Source organism: Pteropus vampyrus, unplaced genomic scaffold (assembly GCF_000151845.1).
Source record: "Pteropus vampyrus isolate Shadow unplaced genomic scaffold, Pvam_2.0 Scaffold54, whole genome shotgun sequence".
Lineage (NCBI taxonomy): Eukaryota > Metazoa > Chordata > Mammalia > Chiroptera > Pteropodidae > Pteropus > Pteropus vampyrus.
In genome coordinates, this window is record NW_011888835.1 from 7933967 (window position 1) to 7953765 (window position 19799).

At 37.5% G+C, this 19799-nt stretch overlaps 1 protein-coding gene across 1 annotated transcript in view; it reads right to left on the reverse strand.

Annotated features, from left to right (window-relative positions):
- ENPP2 (ectonucleotide pyrophosphatase/phosphodiesterase 2) overlaps positions 1-19799 on the reverse strand; it is a 73208-nt gene that overhangs the window by 33963 nt on the left and 19446 nt on the right. The window contains 5 exon segments of the mRNA XM_023530777.1: positions 489-597; positions 2594-2749; positions 7436-7508; positions 8177-8242; positions 13136-13191. Coding sequence (XP_023386545.1) covers positions 489-597; positions 2594-2749; positions 7436-7508; positions 8177-8242; positions 13136-13191 — 460 coding nt within the window.

Here is a 19799-nt window from a genome sequence, read left to right on the forward strand (position 1 = left end):
GGAAATAATTTTACTTGTATGCCAGAGACAAGAATCCTATGTCTCTGTCTCTTTATCACATATAATATTTATTTTTAGCCACATAAACTCTGTGGGCTCCTTTTGGGAATGCAGCTATCAGGGATTGGGTAATATTATCTGATATGTCACATTCACAGAGGAAGCTATTAATATCACAAATGAATAGTCTGCAAAACTTTAATAAGGGACAGATCTTTGTAGAAAGGCTTTTTCTGTAAAAAAAAAAAAAAAAAAAAAGGAAGATACAGGAAGTCCTTGGTTTTGATCAAAATGAACTCAGGGTCACCTCAGATCCTCTCATAGTTTTGAGTTATGGCTCGATTTCTTTCTCTATCCCAAAGAAAGGGAAAAGGAGGTAAAGAAAGAACGCGACCTGGGATTCTGAGGGGCAGGGTTCCTTTTCTCAACACCCTCAGAAACATGATCCATGAATCTCTCCTATTAGCAAAGAAGAAACAAAGCTTTACCATGGTCTCCGACAAAGATGACATTTACACAGCGATGCAGCTTCAGTTGCTTCAGTCCATCCATTAATTGCCCCACTGTTTTGTCAATTTCCCTCAGAGGATTTGTCATCTGGAAAAAGGAGCAAATCAGTCCCTGCAGATTTTTTTTTTTTCCCAATTTGGTTTCTCATAGATCTTCTACTCCTAGAACATTCTGGAAAGAAAACTTCAGGCCCAGAGGCAGAGCTTTGTCTAGGGAGATGTCCCTGCCCTTCTCAATGGGAATATGGTCTAAGCACTTTTATCTGTATTCTTTTAGGAGCATAAAACCTCTCCTCGTCCAATCCCTTCTGTGATACTTTGATTATTAAAATATCAGAAATATTAAGGGCAATTCTTTTTTTTTTTTTAGAGATGGAACGGTTTTTCTAAAATGTAACAATGTTCTTCAAATCTAAGAATTCTGAAAGTGAGCAGAAAGTCAGATGGATCATTTAAGTCTCTCGTTCCCTAGGTGAAGTCAAATTAGACTTTGAACCATGGCAAGAAGATGGAGGCTGAGTGAATCCAAAGCAGTTCTGAGGTTAAACAGTAACCTTCACCAGATGCTAAGTCAGCACATCAACAACACAGTGCAGTTCACCCAATGTTCACAATAACTGTCAATTTCTGAGAACAGTCTTAACAGAAGAACCTCTTCTGAAAAACAAGTTGCTGCTTCTCAGTTTAGTCCCTTTCAAGCAGATATTGAGTAAATAAAAATCTACAAGAGTCCTAATAAACAGATGTGAACCACTGAGCTTGTTCTAGAAGATTCCTTATTTAGCCTAATAAAAAGCGAAAACTCGGTTCTCTGAAGAACATTTCCAGAACCTCAAAACATAATTCACCTCTCATTTTCTTGCTTTAAATAGAAATTTCTAACAGCTCCCACATACTCTCTTCCTCTCTCACCCTCATCTCTGTGCACTGAAAAGATTGTCAGGAAACATCTCATCACACAAAGACTCGACGGTACTTTAGATGAATTTTGCAGTTTAGCTACAATACACTCATAACACCCAACATGACTGAGATAAGAATAAAAGAGATCTTCCTATCAATTTTCATTCAGACACATAATATGATCTTCCATTATCTTCTCAGATGACTCAAGACCTTTCCTCACATCATGTCTTCAGTAAAGTGGGTTGTAAACTTGTTTTTCTTCGGGACAGGAATCAGTATTTCAAATTCTATCCCAAGGAGAAAGCCACAAGTGAAAGTTTCAGAATGATACACGCAGCATAACCTGAAGGGACTAACAGATGGGGGACCGAGTGGTACTTGCTTCTGAGAAAACCGTGCTCTCCTCTAAGACCTTCACCTACACACAGAAAAACCAAATACACAACATATATTAAATCATTGACAATGACTTATTCTCCTTTACTAAACAAGACAACGTGGGTAAAATCCTGAACCTGCCTTTTCATGATTACTTCAGACAATCCTAAATAAGATCATGCTTGAAGGTCTCAGAAGGTTTTGAGAAAATTAACAACGTATAGTCTGTTCTGAATATAATGAAAAGACTAGGCAGTACTCATTATCTCTACATGCAAACACACACAACTCTATCTATCCGTTGTTTCCTCTTGTTCTCTGTCTCAGCTATTCCCCGTCTATAACCTAAGACCTTTCCTGAGTTCTGAAGGTAGAGACCATGAATCTAAGAGAATTTTCTATTGAGCACTAACCTTCGTTATCTTTGAGGATTGCCCCCAGCTCCCTAGCTGGGTTGTTCTCAAGAACCAAGGCAACAAACCAGTGTAACAAATTCTGCAAACAGTGTAAGCAAAGCTGATAGCCTTCTCAACATTCACTCAAGTCTAAATAAATACTAGTTTTAGGGCAACTAAATCTAAAGAAAGTAAAAGGCTCTTTTTTCCTGTCTTGCTGAAAGTTCAGGAGGTCTTCACATCAGTGTTAACCTCTGAAGTATCAGATTCTTCTGGACTTAAAGCCAAAGACAATGCACCAGAGTTTTTCTGAAACTTAATTCAGCTGATTTTCAAACCAAGGCACCGAAGGAAACCAACTCAGATCTGCCCGCCACAAAGCTTTGGAACAATAGATAAACTTACTTTGTCCTGACGAGTTTCCACGGCATAATGATCCATCCTATGTAATTTTCTTCTTCTTTTCTTTGGAGGAGCAACTGGTCTTTCCTGTCTCCTCTTAGGGATAACCTTCCTCTTAGGTCTCTTAGCCGGAGTAAGAGGTGAGCCATAACTACTCTCCTGTACTGGCGGATAGAGATGTCTGGACTCAGAGGTCGTCTGTCCCTCTGGGTCAGATAATAAAGCTCACACTTTGCCAACTGGGTTCAGCAGAGTCTTAGTTAGAAAAACTAAGGCTCCTTGAGAAAAAAGTTGGTATGAGGGATCATTCGGGGGGATCTCTAGAGAGAGAAGCCCCCTAAATTGATCTCGGTGCCGCTGTCAGCTTCTTCACTGAGAACAAGAATATAATGTAAGAGAATCTAGTCTTGTAGGTTTCTTTGGGCTGAGGACCTACTGATACACATGGATGCACCTGAAGGTGACATAGAGTTCTCCGTTTCATAAGTTTTACATTACAGAGACTGGTCCTTGGTTATGAAAAGCTCTTCATTTATAAAGTAGTAGTTGAAAACTAAATAAAATATTAGCCGCTTGGTCATTTCAAGGTGACAGTGGGATTTATGGAGGTGGTTTCAATTCAGAATCTGAGTTATCTGTTCACCCCATCAACTATATCAAAGCAACTGTCACCTTTATTGGCAAGGATCAGGAAAAGTTTTTAAGCCAAGGATGGAATAAAATAATATGCAATCCTCCTTGGTCAAGAATATATTTCTATGAAGCAGGACTTTCAGCAGGAGAGGGAACTTATCACAGATAATTTAGGTTTCCAGTACAGAGAAACTGTAAGCCATGAGATTACCATAAATAGAACTGTCTTTCTTAAAATTCTTTTGTAAAATTAGGTAAAATGTAAAAAGTCATCAAGATCTGTTCATTTTAGTGTGTATATCAAGAATGAGTCTACTTTTTCTATCAGAACCCCATTTCGAGAGGAGAGTGGCAGTGCTATGCATCTTGCTTTGAAAATCTAGAGAGCAATAAAGTCTGACACATAAACTGAGTAAGGAAGATAACCTTTTGGGATTTCCTAAATGCTGGAGAAAACCAGGCCCCTGATTTGCTAATGTGCAAAGGTGAATTAAAGCAGCAAGCACTGTGGTCTACCTAGCTGATTTCTCTCGATGGGACTGTCCAGAGAATCATTCAGATGCAGGAAGGGGCAGGAGGAGGGACAATGTTAGTGTATCCACAAAGGAGGCCATGCGGTTTCACTGTTGCCAGAGCAAGCAGCTGCAAAGGCACTTCGATTTCGATCTCATCCTCTCTCTCCGACAGAGCGATTGAAAGACACAGCCCCACAGACTCTGGTTGGGTTGGATTTTTTCAGATGCTTCTAGTTTTAGGCAATTCTCCATGAGAAGAGCAGCAAAAAGGAAAAAGAGGGTTTCCCATCTCATGGTCACCAAATATATTCAGCTAGTGCTCAGGTCTGCCCGTCAGACACCCAGCCATTTGCAAGAGACCTCGACATTCCCAAGACTGAAGGCGGGCCCTTCCGATTGCAGAGGGTTAGAGGAGCAGCGGGAGACATAGGATTTAGTCAAAATGAGTTTTCATCCAGTGATTATATTGCATGTATTCCCTTCTTTGAATGTTAGAGGTAGACGGAAGCTATTTTTACTGACCAGCCATACTTTAGCCTGACTTTAGAAGATTTAGCCTGAGGTTAAGAGGATGGGAGGTAGAGGGGCAAATTTCCCTGCTTTTCAGAAGGATATTTTGCCATCTGAAGGTAGTAACTAGCCAGCCAAAGCTCTGCCTCTAGGCCCGGAAGAGCAGCCGAACGAGGGGTCACAGGGAAAGCATAGAAGGTCAAAGAGAAAAAGATTGCGCCAACAATCAAAAGCAAGCATATTTCTGAACATTCACCATTACACTATGAAACCAGGAGCAATACACCACTTCTTGAAACTATTAGCCCAATGTTTAATCATCTAATTAAACAGCCTTTGAGAGTCATCCTGAAAAAAAAAGAGTATACTCAAATATTAAGGTCAGAAAGTACAAACTTCAACTGTGTTCCAACACACATTTTGCTAGATGGAATCATTGCAATTAAACATCAAACACAAGATATTTTCTCATTGGATGGGAAAGATCGCATGATACTGATTTTAAAAATAATATTTCAGCTAGTATAATCTTTACATGCATGATAAATGTGTATATGATGGATATGTAGGTATATAAACCATTTAGTCTACAACAGAAGAGAGGTTTTGCTGGCTTGCTTTGCGTTCATTTTTTAAAAGTATAAACTATTTTGATTCTACTTCAGTACAAATAAGTTTCCTAGAACCAATGTGAAATAGTCAAAATCTGAAAATATCACTCGTATTAAGAGAAGAAAGTGACCAGGTTACCAGGTTATCATAACTGAAGACAAATTCCAAGATATCTAATGAAGAGTGTTTTACCTAGTAGCTATGTGACAATACACCAGTTACAAGAAGTATTAATACTAAAAAGAATATAGCATGAATACTCCCAATACTTAATTCATTGATACTATAAAACAAAATCTCTGTTTGTATTATACATTTATGAGCAAACCTGAGCATAGAACCATCATGACAGCAAATTAAAGCATATTATACTTTGTCATAGTCAGTACTTAAAAAAAAACTTTTTAGTTTATTTCTTTTTTATGTGTTAACATAGTTTTTTTTATTTTTTAAATTTTTTGATTACAGCGATATTCAACATTATATAAATGTCTAACAACTATGCTGTACACCCGAAACTAATATAATATTGAATGTCAACTGCAATAGTTTATTTCTTGATTAAAACACACATACACTTTCAAGTAAGTAAATATGACTGAACTACACATATTAGAAATCCAGAAGTGCTTATTGATAGAGAACATTTACTGCTGAGCCATACAATTTTTAAGGAAATGAGGATTATGAGCACCGAATCTCACATGTATGGTAAAAAGCCAACTTTTGACATAAGAAAAATGCTCTGCACGCTATGAACATAGTTATTAACTGACTACTTTGCTTATCTCCTGGACTGAAGAAGGGTTAAACGGTTCCATGGGAAGAACTCTGGTCTGAGAGTCAAAAGTTCTGAAGCCCTATCTCTAAGTTCACTTACCAGCCAAGCAACTTGAGCTGCCTCAAACCTCTTTTAAGTGTCAGCCTCCTGCTTTTAAGAGAATGGTTACACCAAGTTGCCAAAAAAAAAAAACAAAAAAAACAAAAAAAAAAAACCTCTATTTCGCCTATGCCACAGGGTCTTTTAGGGGATATTATTACCCATACAAAGTTGGACCTTTAAATAGAGCACATGGAACTGCTTAGAGGTTTTTTTTATTTTGGTTTGTTTTTTGTTTTTGTTTTGTTTTGTTTTGTTTTTTAATTTTAATAAAATGTGGTTCTTTTTGTTCGCTTTAATCTCAAAGAAAGTCATCCTAAAGATAAAACGGCCACGCTTGCTCTGGCAAGAATAAGATTTGTGTTTCATGCATGCAGATGTTTATCTCATTTTATCATTCGTGTTTCATAATCATGCAACACTGGTTAAACATCAAAGGAATAGGAAAAAGAGCATCAGACTTATATGGCTTCAGTGATTTAAGGCAAACTAAGAATGGTTTTAAACAGCCATTAGTTTCCAGTGCTTAAAAAAAATCACCACTGGATTAATGTTAAAGCCTTCAGAAATACTTACAGCTCCTTGGTATTTACTGCCTTTGTTTAAACATGCTGCATTTTGCTCAAAAATACTTAAATCAAAAAGTATTATCTATATAATATCTGTTTTTCCTACTCATCCTTATGCTGAACACAATGAACTTAATTATAGCTAACAGTGTTGTCATGGCCTACTTGGGAATTGAAAGTAATTTCCATTAATAAAGAGTTTTTGAAATTATTCCTCGTCAAGAATCAAGTTTTATTATGTTGATGTAGACTTCACTACCCTTACAAGGAAGAACAGTGGAAAATATTTAAAATATTAAAAGGTTTAAATTTGCAAATTCCCGTAGTATTTTTAAATTATGCTGAAATGCTGGGGAGATTTTCATCTCTAGATAAAAGAGGAACATAATAAAACATTATCATCCCTCTCCCCTTCTGAATCTGAAGTCGTCCTGAACACTACCTTACAAACGGATTGTCTTCTAGTAAGACTCCTTAGTGTTTGATAAAGAGTTTCATGCTGCTCTGCTGAACAGATTCATTCCACAGTGTACTTCTCTTAGTTAAGAAAGAATTCGTTTCACTTTTGGAGTGATGGATATGTTCACACTCTTGACTGTGGTCATGGTTTCACAAGTATATACCTATTCAAAATTTATCAAATAAAAAAACACCCATTGCCATTATCATGTGCCAAATGGACCTGCTAAGGCTATTAGAGCTACTTAGCTGACCTACCCTGTCTGAAAGGCATACTCATTTTAAGGGAGCTGAGACTCGGTTGCATTGTTTTCCATTGCAGGTTTGATCTCCAGATTCCTTTAGATTCCTATCCCAGTGATGGCAAATGCCAACCTTTCCCGATACTTCGCCTTTTGACTGATGCCTGCAGGGCTGGACTATACCTCTCCCACGAATACCAAGTTTAGGATATGTTTAAATATCAAATCAATCTGAAATAAAATTCCTATAAGAGAAATAAGTGTGTTAAAGATTTTTTAAAACTTTTTTAGTCTTATAATTCTTTGACTATAAACCTTGCAGATACGTACACTCCAAGAGACTTTGTACAAATCGTGAAATAAGGTCAGTAGATCAGGTGGCCCAGGGACACAGGTTCTCCTCAGGCAGATGATAAGCTACTAACCTCAGGGCCAAAAGGGCCATATTTGTGTCCAGAGAAATCAGGTTGCTCAGAATAGAAGGCATAGACCGAAGGCCTGCAGGAAAATTGAAAGTTCAGAATCTCCCTCAAACCACATGCAACAAAGAATATCAACTATCCCCACACATTAAAAAAAAAAAAAAAAAAAATCTCTCAAATCAAGTTAATTAATCTCCCAACCACTATTAGTCTTACCATGGAAAACATCTCATTCTGGTTTTGGTTTTGTTTTCTCTATTGCTTCCGCATCCACCACCCCCACTGTGGTAACTCCCTGGTACCACATTCAGGAATCAAAAGTCACAAAACAATCTGAACACACACTCAGGTCTTTGATCCCCAAGATAATAGAGCCCAGTAATAATTCGCACGGGCCATGCAATCTGCAGCCTGAAAGAACAACTCTGTTAAAGTGAAAAATCAGTCTTAATGCTTCCCTGATCCTTGGGATGCTATTGGTTCATTTATCAAAGCCAGGAACTCCCTTAAACTCACTGTATTGGCCAGGATTAACAGCCATAGTAATCCACGTAATTAAATGGTCCCCTACGTCCATTTTATCTGTCTTAGGAAACTAATGCTTAAGGCTAAGAACCTCGAAACTTAACAATACCAAACTTTGGCTGTGCTTCTATTTTAGTCTATCTAGTTTTTCATCAAATTCTAACCCAAGTTGAAAATATATTGAAGAAAGAAGAGTAAAAGGAAGATGGAAACAAATACCTTTCGTTGTCTGGCAGGGTAAGCCACTGCAGTATGGTTAATATTCTCCGCTCGTGAGGGATGACCCTGGAGGGTAATAAGAAGCAAAGCATGATGGGAGTTTTATAGGGTCAAAGCAAGCAAAGCATGATGGGAGTTTTGTAGGGTCATAACAAGCAAAGAATGATGGGAGGTTGCCTTTCCACAAACGCCAGCCAGATGAGCATTTGCTCTTGCACCCAGGCCAAGTGCTCCCTATTTACCACCATCTGTTTTCACTTCATGTTGTACAAGGGCCTCTTTTGAATCAGTGTTTAAACTTCCATTTCCATTTGCAACACAGTACATTGCTCAACCTCTGCCACAGAGGACAAGACTGGAAACTCTGATTCACAGTCAAATGAGGAACCCGCTTTGCTGATCAGGCAGAAAGGACCCCAGGCTCAGAATAGTTGTAATTTAATGGGTAAAGCTATTAGTTACGGCCCAAGATTTACATCCCAATCCGCCTCTTGCAGGTGGTGTGATCTCTCTTGAACTTTAGATCTCTTTGACCTCTCTCAGCCTCAGTATATTCATCAATAAAATAAAGATAATAGCCAAGCACACTGTACTACTTGGTTGTAAGAATAAAATAAGAACAAACAAGCAAAGGGCATGTACAGAGCCTAGCACATAGTAAGCGCTAAAAGAAAAAAAAACACCTTATTTTTATTAGTGATCAGAATTAGTTATCATTCTGTCTCTAAATAGCTATATGCCTTTAGAAACATAATTTAATCTGAAACTTTAAGTTCCTACTCTATAAATAACAGGTTTAGAAAGGTATTCTTGAAATCTTTTCTAGCTCTATAAAAATCTATCAGGAATGGGTCTATATAATTATGAGACTGACAGAAAGGGTATAATCTTCATCCACAGTGACTTTTGTGTTTAAGTCTCATTCTTCTGTTGAAAATATAATTACATTAAAGCTGGCACTCGCTTTAAGAGTTCTCGACTAACGTGATAGCACCATATCCTGGGCTGAGTTACGTTAAGATGCTCACAAGCTGAGTGATATCTTTATCTATAGGGAGATTTGCTTATTCTTTCTTAACAAGGAGAACAATAGGCTTTTCTGCTGCTCCCTCATCCAAGACTAGCCATTACAGCATATTTATGATGAATTCAAACTAAAGCCCAAGTTTACTTATGGTTAGTAAAGATGATTGTGGCCAAGAGTGAATCCTAGTAAAAACTGTGGTCTCTGGGCAATAATGATGCATCAATATAGGTTCATCGATTGTAACCAATGTCTCACTCTGGTAGAGTATGTTCATAATGGGGCGGGGCGGGGCGCGCTGTGCATGTGTTGAGGGAAAGGGTATATAGGAAATCTCTTTACTTACTGCTCAATTTTTCTGTGAGCTTGAAACTGCTCTGAAAAATAAACTCTATTGAAAATTTACCATGGGATGTTGGTGGAGCCATTTACGCTTTTACTCTTGGTGGATGTGAGCAAGGGAGAGCAAGGAGAAAGATAAAATTTCAGGGCCACGTTAGAAGGCCAGAGTTGGCAAGAGTTCTAATCAAGCGGCCTCCCCTCATCCCCACCCCCACCAACTCCAGCCTTCTGATAGATAGATTTGTTGTTCCTCTGGCTCCCTTTCTGTCTAAAACTATCCTACCAGCCCAGAAAAAATCATGTTTACCATAAAACGAGTCCTAATTTAAACAAATCCCAATGCTATTGAATAAATGTGACTCTGTGTATTATATCCTATAATTGAATTAGAAATTGGGATATCGAAGCCAGGTTAATCACTTAAGGTATTTAATTCTTCAGCCTTAGAAATCCCCTGTATCTGAACAAAATAATTACATATTTTGAATTCTTTCCTAACTTAAAAAAGAAAGCAAATGCTGTTGCCTTTTCATTTTATCTTACTGCACCTGCAAGTTGCTTTATTTTATGTAATTGGTGTTAAGTCACACAAATGGACTCTGATGAACTCACTTGATGCTAATGGAAAAATACAAGCTATTAGTTTGTGTCAAGCTCAGAAAGTTCACCCTTGAATGCCTTCATTGGACAGTGTGCTTGATCAGCAGGGGGCAAGAAATAAAAATCACAGCTCAGAGGCCAGAATACCTGGGTTTGAATCCTGACTCCACATGTGTTGGTGAGACTTTGCCAAGTTGTCTAACCTTTCTGTGCCTCTATAAAATGATGATAATAATAATTCCTATCTCACAAGGTTGTTGTAAGAATTAAAAGAAGTAGTATATGCAAAGCACTTAGAATAGTATCTGGCAGAGAGAAAGAGTTTAGAAAAATGTTAGCTTTCATCATAAGGTACTGAATTCACAGGTCCAAAGAGATGATACGATCATTCATGAAATATTTTAAAAGCTTATTATGTTCAAGGCATCTGTGTGAATATGAATAAAGATACAAGATACTCCTACAAAAAGACTATTACAGAGGAGTCACCATTCTCTGCTTGGAATGATAAGCCTGTGATTATCATTTTCTGGGCAGGGGCTGAGTGTGTATGTGGTAAGATGATAAGATGAGAACTTTAGAAATATGAGTATCCATCATAAGTGTGGTCCTGGGCACACTTTACCCCTCTAAGCCTTGGTGTTCCAATCTCGAAAATGAGGTACTGAACAAAGTGATCTCTAAATTTCCTAGTAGTTCTAGATAATCTTTATGGAATAACCGCAGACCAAAAAGACATGGCCATGACCCGTCAGTGTTTAAAATACAATTCAGAGTCGGCACAAACAAATCTGACAAAGAATGTATGTCCAAACAGAAAGGGAAGCAGGGTTCATATTTTTGCCTTTACCATCACAGATTGATTGATAAAGAATTTGTCATGAGAGCTAGTATATTAGACATGGTCAGAAAAAGAAGGAAAAGAAAGGAGGAATAGAAAATAAAGGACTAGGTGAGGTATTTAACGATAAGGGAGAACAAATTACCTTAAGACATATATAGCCATGGTCTAGTCAATGTCGAAAGAAATAATGTGAATGAAAAATGGAAACCATTTATTCGTTGTTCTCTACGTAGAATACTAAGTATTCTACAAAGCACTTTAAATGAATTAACTCATTCTATCTTCCCAACACCCTATGATGAAGATACTACCATTCCTATTCAAAGATGAGGCCAGCAATTTATTGAGAGAGTAAATCAGTTGTCCAAGGTCAGCAATCTATTAAGTGGCAGAACTGTGGTTAGAATCAATCTAAACACTCATATATAAAGGAAATTACTGCCCTTGGATATGAATTGACACAAAAGAATATAATGGAGCATCAGCTGAGGATGATTTTGAAATGAAACACTATCATTTAAAAAAAAAACAAGAATAATTCTCCATTGTAGTACAGCACCAGGGTAAAAAGATGGCCTTCTAAGTCTATGATTTGAATCTGGTTTTAAATTTAAAAAATTTCAGAATGTACCATGTATAAATTTCCTTGACATATATTCCATTAAATAACTGGAAATATGACCATGTTTTTTTTTTTTAAGTTATAAAAAGATTTTTTAAAAAGAAAAAAATGAACCCAAATCACTTCCAAGATATAGAGATACGAGAAGAATAGTCTGAAAAGCAAAGCAAAACTATAGACATCTTTGGAGCACACAAAAGCCACCTTCTTATAAGTGATTTGAAATGGGTGGAAAAAATTGCCATTCAGAACCAGAACACTGGGCCTTTTCAATGAAACTTTGCAGCAGTTTGAGGGGAGTGGGGAGGGTGGGGATTAAGTATTAATTGTGTTGTTGGCTCTGCTCCATTTTGCCAGGCAAATAACGTTGTGGAGCAAAAGAAATCACCCTATAAGCATCTGTGACGGTCAAGGGTTAAAAAAACATAATGCATAAGATTAAACTGGTAAATCATCATGCCATTTACGAGAAGCAGCGTCATGTCTAGCATATCCACACTTATTTCTCCACTCAGAAAATCTTTTTTTAAAAAAGGAAAAAAGATTTTTAAAGAGATACTCTAGCTTAGCTTTAAATCACCAAACCCAATTTCAACTTAGCTCTCCAAATCTGAAAAAGCTACTTTCATTCCTGAATTTGGAGAATATAGACAGTACCATTCTGGATTAATTTAAACCTGTGATTGCTGTCAGCACACTACTATTACAGAATAGTCAGATTTTTGTTAAGGAATACGAGGCAAACATGGAAATAGCTTTAGGTGGTTTAAAAAAAAAAAAAAAAGATGGAAAGAACATCTCAGTGGGAACAAAATCCCCGTGAAAGTAGAAACAGATTCCTTTCCGTACTAAGGAGCCTTCAAAATAATCAACATGTTGACACTTTTATTTGGTACATTTCTACTATTTTATGAACATTAATTACTAATCTCCCCATCGCCTCTGTGGGGAAGAGTAGTGGTCCCATTATTTTAATTAGGGAAATCTTGAAGTTCAGTAGGGTGAAACAGAGGCTTCCTCTTGTCTCCCATCTGCAATAGCCAATCTCTAGGCGACTATACTAAATGAGACTACACTAAATTTTTAAAGTGAACTGAAACAAATATAGCACGTTATCAAATATTTATAGAAAAATGATCATGGAAACCACTAATAAATCGTCTAAGAGAAACTAACATTCCCTGGGTGGCAAGTTATGAAAAACAAACAAACAAACAAATCTATAAACAGAGACAGAGAAACTTAAAGAATGACTAGACAAAGAAAAGAAAAAATCTTCATTACATTCTATTAAGGAAAGATGGAAAAAAAGAGATGAAAGAGGAAGAGAGGGTAGGGGAAGGTGGTAGAAGGAGGGACAGAGAGAGGACCTCTAAAAAAAAACTGGAAGGTGATTCCGAATAAGAAAATATTCAGAAGTTCAAAGACTTTTACATTTAACTAAAATGAAATAAAATTGAATTAATGTTTCATAAATCGAATCATAACTATAATTCTACAAACATTGACAAAATGAAGGTTACTTACACAGACCAGAAGAATGTCCCAGCTTTCACCCCTTGCTTGGTGGCTGTAATCCATAGCTAATGAGGAAAATATAAGAGGCTTATAATATGTTCTGAGTTTTGGTCAAAGAAGAAAAAGGTTTTAAAATAGATCAGATATCTTATACTTTACCAACAACACGCCATAAATTTCACATTATTTGCAACCATTTTTTTTTTCACATCTGGAAATCAGAATCATTATTTCCATAAATGTTATTCGATATGTTCTCTGCAAAAGCTTTCAAAAGCACTGCTATAATTCTAGTGGCATTTTTTAAACTTTTATTTCATTTCAAAAGTCTCGTCCGTACCTGTCTCGTAAGATCATTGTTTTGAACATCACGCTTAAATGGCAGAATTCTGCTTATCAAAGGACCCAGGAGTGGACCATATGTTTCCTTAATTACTGAAAATCTGCAGAGGAGAACCCCAATTTGGCACACAGATGCCAGGACATTGGAACCTAGTTTTGTCTTGTTTTGTTTTAAGCTGGGTGAATGAAAAGAAAAAGGGGCTGTTTTTTATTCTGGATTTTCCCTTGTATCTTTTACTTAACCTTTTAGTAAATGGGATTTTAGAAATAAGTTCCTGGAATAAGTTAGGTGAACCAAGCATTTCCTTAAGGCTTTTTAAATATGCTTTTTAGTTCATGCTGTTGGGAGACAGAAAATATGGCAGTTAAGAACCTGAGCTCTGCAACTAGATAGCTGGATTTTTAAGCCTTGCCTCTGTCATTTACCAGCCATGTGGTCTTCCAGCAAATAACTTAAGCTCTTTGTGCTTCAGTTTCCTTCAAATATAGATAATATTACCTAGCACATAGGATTATTCTAAGCTTTAAGGAGTAAATACACTTAAAGTTCTTAAAACAGTGTCTTAGCATTTGATAAACCCTTGATCAAGTATAATCTTAATTATTATGCAATAATGGAAATCAGTATAATCCAGTTATCTCAGGAACATTAAAAACAGCTCAGGATGGCCAGTGTCCCATTGAACAGGAGTCTGTGAGAAGAAACCCACCCACTTTAGGAGGCAAACAGGAAAGAGAATTGTGGCTTGTTTGTTATAAGACCAAAGTAAAAATGGTCTAGGAATTGCAGCCACTCCCTTTTCCGGTTTCATTGCATCCAGATTTTGAGAGTATTTTACTGACTCCAGTGAAAATCTTTGTTTTTTGATCCAAGGGGTAATTGGGAGGTGTGGAGCATAGAGCTTGGCCATGATTTCGGAAAGGTCTGAGATGCTTGGCGTGGGAGAGTTTTACTAATATCCCCAGCTCCTTGGTGAGATTGAAAATCCCTAGCCCCCCAAATAACAGCTGCCTCAGCTGGCAAGTAAGGGATGGAGCAGGAGAGCATATGTGCCCTCCCATGCCCTCTCAGATCTGTGGAGGTCTGAGACGCTAGTGAATGTCATCAGCACAGGAGAGGTGGGGGCCTGGTCCTATTGGGATGGAGCAGAGAGATAAGGATCTCCGGTTGCTCCAAGTGCCTTTCCAGGGTTTGGTCTAGGGTATCTTTCCACTTTATGTACAAATGCCGGCATGCCCAGGCGACCCCAGCCCTAGTAGGATTCAAAATGTACCCTGCAGTTCCATTCATTCTTATTCCAGTGCCCCCACTAGCAAGAAGATGCATTCAAACTAAGTGCTGGACACCCCACAGGGGCTTAAAAGCCATGCCAGATCCTTAAGAGATCAGTTTCTTATGTTAAATAATCTATTTTCACGCTGATTTTAATTTCAGGGAAAACACGCTGAGCGTATTCACATCCAAACAACTTCCTAGAAGATCGAGTGCCTTGTTATTTCCAGCCAAGTTGTCCTGGGCAATATTTGGCAGATACGAAAATGTAAGATCAATCTGGGGTTTTCTACTGGAATTATTTTGAAATGCACTTTTGTCGAATGATGACCCTGCACTTTCAAAAGTTGTATTGTGGAATACATGCTGATGTTGGCATTATCTGGGCAACAGGAAGCCCTATAAATAACTTTTAGCTCAGTAACGATCGCTCGAGGGAAAAGCTTACCAAAAGCCGTCTTTGTGATGGTGCGAGGAGAGAGCTTTGGGAGAGAAGAGGACAGAAGTGGGTACCCTAAAATCATCCCGATGGCAAAATCAGGACCATTTGTTCTTATACTTTTCTGTACTTCTCAAAATTTTGACAATGACAGTTCACATCTTTGTAATCAGAAAAAAAAAAAAATCAACCAATTATATAAAGTAATGTGAACTATGAAGACAATGTGAAGGTTCAAAATTTTTTACTTCTCAAAAAAAAAAAAAAGAGCAAAAAAATTCTCTCCATTTCTTGGTAAAAGTCATGTCAACCATATTTTCTAAAAGGAAATTGGGACCATGGTCAGAAAAGGGCAAAAAAGTGAACAAATATGAGAGAATGTTTGAAATTTAAAAAATCACATTTACAAGTCTCAAACAGAAAGATCCTAGCAGTAATGAAGCCGATCTGTCACGTTTAGCAAATGATAGGAAGTTAAATCATAAAGTTCGTTAAGTTAAACCAGATCATGAGTAGCTATAAAAGTTCCTTTGCAGGTCATATGTACATATTATCTTTCAGAACTCAGTAGTTAAATCTAGTAATTACAGAGATTAAAAAAAAAGGGGGGGGGCACTAAATCGTTGGTCCAAAAGAAGTGAAAAGGAGCCTCAGGAGTTATGGGGGAGAGGGGGGCGGAGAGACATCCTAGTTCCTCCTTAATTCAGAAAAATAGAATTTTGATTTCTCTGAATTTGAATGTAATATGAATTTCCTTAGAGCTTGGCAAAATGACACTGCTAAAAAAGAATTTTTTACAAAATGATCTGAGAAGACACTGGGTTTAGCCTTCTTGCCTTTAATCCCAATATTTCTTCCATTTCCTTGCTGTATCTAGAGGCAGTTTTCAACATTTGTGTCCTAGATGTTACATTTTGAAAAGAGGACAAGTGGGAATAATATTGTACCTTCTCGATATGTTATCAGAAATAAAAATAATAATAAGCTTTCCCACTGGGACCAGAAAGATTTAAATGTGAAATCCAACACCTTCTCAAATGATGTATGCAGCTGTGGGAGAAGGGGGAAAGTTTTGAAAAAGAAAATAAGTAAAAAACATTTTTCAAAAACATGAATAATTTTTGTAGTCCTTCTAGCAGTTCTTTGCAGGGAAATTATTCATTTGCATTCAAAGGCACAGAGCTAGGATAAACTGAATTCTATGAGACCAGAGGGATGGATGGGGCCCTAGTATCAGCAGGAGTAAATCAATCACTGTGATTCAAGAGTCAAAACAAACTGAGGATGTGGGGGCTGGAGGAGGCAGCAGGAGACTGTGGACCAGTGTGGCTCTTTCTGGATGGTTAAGGCCAAAGAAGGTAAGTGATAAACTGTAGGAAGTACAGGCAAACAGGCCTCAGGCAGGGGTGCAGAACAGATCAATTGAAAACATAGGAGTGGGACACCTAATGTATCAGGCTATGGGTTAGGTCATCAGAATAAAGAGGTAAATAAATTAAGTCCCTTCTCCCATGGAGCCCACAGTCTAAAGCAGACATGTGAATAATGTCAAAAGGATATGGTCAAATTTATGCTAGAAATAATATGAAAACCCAAAGGAGGATCCCTGAGCTTAACTAGGGCTAGGTGGGTGGCGGGAGGTAGGGGGCGTAGCTACCTGGGGACAGATATTTCAACTGAAATTTGAAAGATAAATAAGAGTCTAGTAGTAAAGGGGCCAGTTGAGCAGAGTCCATCCAAAGTAAGTTAAAATATAGTAAAAAGAAGGGGGGAAAAAATACAGATTTATAGCAGTACATGGAAAAGAAACCACAGAATTAAAAAAAAAAAAAAAGTAAAATTTTCCTGGGGGGGGGGGGGGGGGGGGGAAGCCTTTCACTAGCTAGATAATGAAATAGACAAAAAGAGGTAAGCAAATGACTTGTACATCCCATCAGGCCAGTCCCTTTGGCCTAGAAGTTCACTCTAATGTCATTCTTCTTCTCTCTACTGTCTCTCTCTTGCATTTTTATACTACAGTAACTCACAAGGATGACCTCGGGACACATTGCATCACAATACTGGCAGAAAACAACAGTAGGCCTAGCAATTTGAGAAGTGATAAGAATGCATCTGCTCCTCTTAGAAATGCCTTACTCTGAAAATTATGGCTTTGGAAGGCTTGCATCATGGGGCGGTGGGGGGAGGGTTAGACTTCTTTCTCAGATCTCCACATAGAGCAAGTCCCTTGAAGTCTCATTTATTCTCCACCTTGCTGAGTCCAGATTTAAACTGAACAGGGAATTTTTTCTCTGAGCTATCTTAGTATTAAAAATTGCAGGATGATAACAGAGAGATTATTCAAAGAAACAAACACAATTAAAAACTCCATTAAGATTAAGAGTATGGAACACTTTTGTAATGAGAAAAGAGAAATCCAACTTTAAAACAACAACAAAAAGGAATCTCATTAAAATGTGTATGAGAAATATAGGGTTATATGGGAAATGACAACTTTTAATTGCACACTCTTGAGATTAACAAATTAAAAGCAGACATGACTTTGCTGAGGTGGCTATAACAGGGTTAAAAAAGATGAAATTAAATTGTAGAAATTATTTTTGGAAGCCTAATGGTGAGATTCAAATTTTCATATGGACACACTGTACAAATATGCCTCGTCTCATCTATTGGATTTTAAACTAGGATAAGAGTAGCACTTATTCCCCACGTAATCTGACCCTATATTAGTTAGCCAAATGTCTCTCATGGTTGAATCACTCAGTGAAAATAAATTGAGTTTAATGTGATTATGTAAGATTTTTATTTTATATACATATTTTAATAAATATTTTTATAAATGTTCTCTCTACTCCGATCATTTTTCACTAATGCTTTCATGAAATGTACAAGCCTCTGAGAGGATATATCAGTGTTTGAGGACTATTTATTAAAGCTCAACTTTTTTATACTTACAATTTCTTATACTGTAGTTTCTTATAGTTTCTGTCCATATGTTCTTTCTCTATGCCAAATTTCAATAAAATAGGTTTTTAAATGATAGCTACTATGCTCCTTGGAATTCTCACGATGGCCTCTTGTCCAAGAAGATAGAAACACAAATCGGTTTCACCACAAATCTTGGTCAACTGTAGGAAAGTACTAAACTTGGTCAAATGTGTCAGCTTTGAGAGTTTAGTGAGGAAAGAGGCGAATGGCCAAAACAGAGACTTCACTTCACTGGGCAGGTTAACAGCGTTCCTTCTGCTCTGTTTCTGCAGCAGTTAATGACTATGTGGACTCATCTCCTGAGTCATGCCAACCCAGAGGAACCCTAATGTCAACACGTGGGGCAAGGTGATCCAATTCGATAAAATTACTGTTTATCTCTATATCCTTTGCGGTTTCAGGCAAGTTTGCTTCCATGACAAAATTAATATAAAAGGCCAACTAACAACAGCTTCACAGAGGTCTAATTTCAATCACTTTATTTACACATAAACTGGTCCTGTATCATAAACTTTGTTTGTGAAATCCACCCTGTAAACAAATTTCACTGTGCTCACAACAGAGGTCATTGTAGACTTCCGGGAGTCCGGCCTGAGTCAGGTCAGTAGAATCAGAACCTCTACTATGAGGAAGCACATCTGCAGACATACGAGAGGTCTTCCGACATTTATTTAAAAAAAAAAAAAAAAAAATGAAAAGTCCATATTTAAACTTGCATATTGATTTATTATGCAATATGAATATTTTTATCACAAATGACCTTTTCTCATAGAGCAACATCATTTTTTTTTCTTACTTTATATTCTCTATTTTGCTCATAGATTGTAGCAAACATTTCCAGGTATAAGGTCATTTAGGCAGGGTAGCTACATGGACGTGTGTAGATGCTGCCCACTGTTCTTGCCATGGAAGATTGCACAGCGGCCTCCCAGCCCTCCTTCCTAACCAAGGCTCCAGGGAGCCTCAGCCTCCAGAGCTGACGTGAGATGGAACCATTTGCCATCCTTCCACATGTTCCTGATTGACTGCATGTGCTGGGATGTGTTTCCGTGGGGATGCTGCTCCTTCTGCCCAAGGTCACGTGCACTTAGCTCAGTTCTGCTCATTCAACAGCCACAGCTCACGTCTGACTCAAGCAAGCTACCTAACCATACACATAGTCACAGGAAATATAGGAAGCCACTTACACCTCTTCTTACATTTTGCTCAGCCATTTGATCTGAGTAAAGTATTAATTTGCCAGTCTGGAGTCAATGTAGAATTCCACATATTATATGGAATTTCCAGGACTTTAAAAAAATGGATTAAACAAAACAATTCATGACTTTACCATAGGTTTAACAGAGTTCCCTTTGCATCATGTTTCCCTGTTTCTGTTCATGTGGCACCTGTGCCAAAATTTTAGCATAATCATAGTCATTGACTTCTATTTTTCACTGTACCCCCAAATCTAGTAAATCAATAAGATCTGACTATCTATTCCTTCCTCAAAATGTTTTTGAAATTCACCCCTGCATCACCATTGCCACCACTATCACCTCACGCTTTTATAATCATAGCCTCACATACACACATATGTACACATAGACGTATGTCTACATAAACCTTATATATGCATATGTGTATATCCA